General features: G+C 41.7%; 1 protein-coding gene across 3 annotated transcripts in view; it reads left to right on the top strand.

Moving 5' to 3' along the window:
* The window catches only part of LOC119363487 (serine/arginine repetitive matrix protein 2-like), an 11,264-nt gene extending 8,645 nt beyond the window's left edge, over positions 1-2,619 (top strand). For 2 of the 3 annotated variants that reach the window (XM_037628852.1, XM_037628854.1), the window contains 3 exons: positions 5-445; positions 653-868; positions 1,908-2,562. In XM_037628852.1, the coding sequence (XP_037484749.1) occupies positions 5-445; positions 653-868; positions 1,908-2,046 (796 nt within the window). In that variant the 3' untranslated portion in view covers positions 2,047-2,562. Of the gene's footprint in view, positions 1-4; positions 446-652; positions 869-1,907 lie in introns of all 3 variants that reach the window. The other variant, XR_005174000.1, reaches the window with a different exon arrangement.
* Positions 2,620-3,530: the final 911 nt, after the last annotated feature.

Consider the following 3,530-nt stretch of genomic DNA (forward strand, 5'->3'; position numbering starts at 1 on the left):
AAAGGAGGCATGGGTCACCACGGCGAAGATCTCCATCCCCTAAAAGGAGGCATGGGTCACCGCGGCGAAGATCTCCATCTCCTAAAAGAAGAGCCTCGCCCAAGAGGAGGGGTTCACCAAGGAGGAGGGATTCCCCAACAAGGAGGGATTCCTCTCCAAGAAGGAGAGACTCACCAAGAAAGAGAGATTCCTCACCAAGGAGGAGGGATTCCCCAACAAGGAGGGATTCCTCTCCAAGAAGGAGAGACTCGCCAAGAAAGAGAGATTCCTCTCCAAGGAGGAGGGAATCCCCAACAAGAAAGAGGGACTCCCCAACAAGGAAGAGAGATAGATCAAAATCAAGGTCACCATCAAGGAAAACTGATTCCTCTAGACATAAAAGGGAGCATGGTAGATCTCGATCAAGGTCTCCACACTCTAGGAATCACCATAGAAGATCTCCAAGGTGATTTTTTTGGTGTACCACTGAGTAAACCTCCAACCTTTTTGTTATCTGAATTTGGATGAACATGTTTTAAACCAACAGTACCACATGTTTTCTGACTCTGCAACTTTAAGTAGAAGATCTATGTTTTGTTACTTCTTTGTTTTACTTCTTTTATTGTTTTATAATGTTGTTGGTACTAATTATATATATATTTTTACATTGTAGAAGAAGGCATTCACCAAGGCACAGATCACCTCCAGCAAGGCATCATTCTCCTAAAAGATGTTGGTCACCACCTGCCAACAGGAAGACTGGATTGGGTAAGCCTGGGCGGAATCTGTTTGTTGCAGGTTTTAGCTATGCCACCACAGAGCGAGAGTTGGAGAAGAAATTTGCAAAGTTTGGACGTGTAACAAGGGTGCGGGTTGTCCGAGATAAACGGTAATCGCTTTCACATGCAGTTATTTGTACCTACTTGTTTCTTTGTTTGTGAATGGAGAGACACTGCGATACTCTTCAAGTCTGCTTGGTTTACTAGAAATGTTAGCCTTGCCAAGTTTTGCCATGCCAATGGGTGCTACCAATGGAATTTGGTTTGGCTCCAACATTTCCAATGTGGTTTCTCTCACAGTTTGTTGGTTTGCTCTCAACTGGCCTTACCCCAAACATAGGCAAGCCAATTCATTGTAGCTTACCAAGCAGGCTCTTTTAGTTTATAATACAGTGTTTGTCATCACTTCCTCCATTGCGGCTCAAGTTTGCATTTTTTCTCCTTTTGAAACCATGGACAAGGCACACCTTGTCAGACTGATACACAACTCATAAACGGGCTGCATGATTGTAAGGCCCTCTCATATTTTTAACACTTGATGGATTGTGTTTAAATATAGGGAGAGTACTTAGGATTCCATCTACTGTCGTTTGAAAATATAGGTTGTATTTTGTCTGCATGTGGATCAAGGAAACATCTAAGAAAAAGTACCCCTAATTATTTTTCTACTATATTTGAGGCATGCTATACATACACTTATATTTCAGCTTGCAAGAGCATAATTGGTAAATTTTGTTCTGCGAAGTCTGCTATGAATGAACTATAAGCAATCGATGGTGGTTGGATTTTAGCTGGTTTGCCCCTTCACTAATTAATTAACCACGAGAAAGCTAGATTGATGGGACTGACTGTGACTGTAGTTTGTACTACGTTGCGATTGAACTAAAATGGTCAAATAATAGTTGGATATTAGATGGTTTCTCTTTTAATAATAGTTGAAATTGAATTGATGATGAGGCTGGCAGAGAACGTACTTTGTACTACTATATGATAAGAGCTTTTTTTTGGACATTTTATATATGAAATAACTCTGGTATACTGAAAAAACCAGGCAATATCATTCTACATTTGTACTCTGTTAAGTAGGTTTGCTAGATGTAGACTTAAGTAGGTTTGCTAGATGTTAACCTAATTTGCAAATTTTCTTAGAACTGGAGATTCTCGAGGCTTTGGGTTTTTATCCCTGGAGAAGGATGAGGACGCTGATGCAGCAATCCGAGCTTGCGACGAGACTGAGTGGAATGGTAGGATCATTCTTGTGGAGAAGTCCAAGGCACCTGCATGGTGAATCTTACACCCTAGAGCTCTGCAAGCAAACAATGCTCTGGGTGGGAGGGACCGACCAGTTTGCACAGCTTTTATCGTACCAACAGTATAACATAAACTATTAATTATCATTACATGTGGCAAAGTTTACTTGAACCAGCTCTCTATGCTGTACTAGGAGTAAGTAATAATGCACTTGCTATGGCTGCCTTGCTGACAATTATTGAAGAATAAGATTATATGCCAAACCTTAGCTTGTTTCAGGGCCCTGCTGCTGATAAAGAGGGAGTTAGCGGTACACATTGTAATATCTGCAACCTCTACTACACATTCATGACATTCATCATCCTCTTCTTCCTCTGCATGGTGATCGAGTGTTTGGCTGGCAGTTCAGTTCATGGTGATGCATGGGCGAAATTCAGACTCGCGAGGCTGTGTTGGTCATTTTTAAGTTAGAACAATAATTTTATACGATTGTATGTGTTCTGTGTTTTAGGTCGTGGATACTACTATATGTTGGATATGGCCCCATAACTTTTCTGCTGTCTTTTCTTTCTTCCTCTACTCATGAATCAGAAATATTTTATGCAAAAAAGAATGACATTCTGATCCTTCATGCTCTGGCCCGTTTGTCTGTTGCCAACGCCTATTTATGGTAGGTGGACGCCAGGTTGTCATGCCGACTAGTAGTGATTCTGGTCTGGTATTTAAGTTTGGTCACCACTCACCACCGCCAACACCAGCACCCTGATGATACGTGCACAAACCCACTTTAGCTGGTTGATGGAGATTGGGTAGCGTTGATTTGACATGACGGTTCCATTCTTGGAGACTAACCATTTCTCCTTTTCTATCGTCATCGACACTTTCTTGATCAACGACTATACTCCCTCCGTTTCAAAATAGATGACTCAGCTTTGTAAAAAATATTTTTTTTCCTTTCATGAGAGGCATGATTTTGCTTGGCACGGCCATATCTCTTTGAACCGGAAAAAAATATGTTCTCTATTTTCCCCCCTTCCTCGAGAGGCACGGTTTTGCTTCCCCAGAGCCGTACCTCTTGGAAACGAAAAAAATACGCATTTTTTTTCTTCCGCGAAAGACGCGGTTTTGCTTTCGCGAGAGGCATGGCCGTGCCTCTCAGAAACGGAAAAGAAAACGTATTTTTGTGTGTTTTATTTCCTTACGTGAGAGGCACGATCTTGCTTCCCCGAGAGGCACGGTTTTCTGTTCTTTTTTCCTTCCGTCAGAGCCACGGTTGTGTTTTCGCGAGAGCCACGGCCATGCCTCTTTTGGAAAGGGAAAAAACGTGCTTCCGGTTTGGTTTTTCTGTCGGGTTTTTTTGTCTGGTTTTTCAGTGAAAAAAAAGTTTGTTAAAACCTATCAACAGGAGATCTAGTTTTGAAGATCTCGATGTGAGGAATCCAATGATGAAAACGGTTCAAAATTTGGACACACGATTTAAGAGATAAAACGTTTTGAATAGACGGATGTGCGAAAATGGGA

Source organism: Triticum dicoccoides, chromosome 2B (assembly GCF_002162155.2).
Source record: "Triticum dicoccoides isolate Atlit2015 ecotype Zavitan chromosome 2B, WEW_v2.0, whole genome shotgun sequence".
NCBI classification, from domain to species: Eukaryota; Viridiplantae; Streptophyta; class Magnoliopsida; order Poales; family Poaceae; genus Triticum; species Triticum dicoccoides.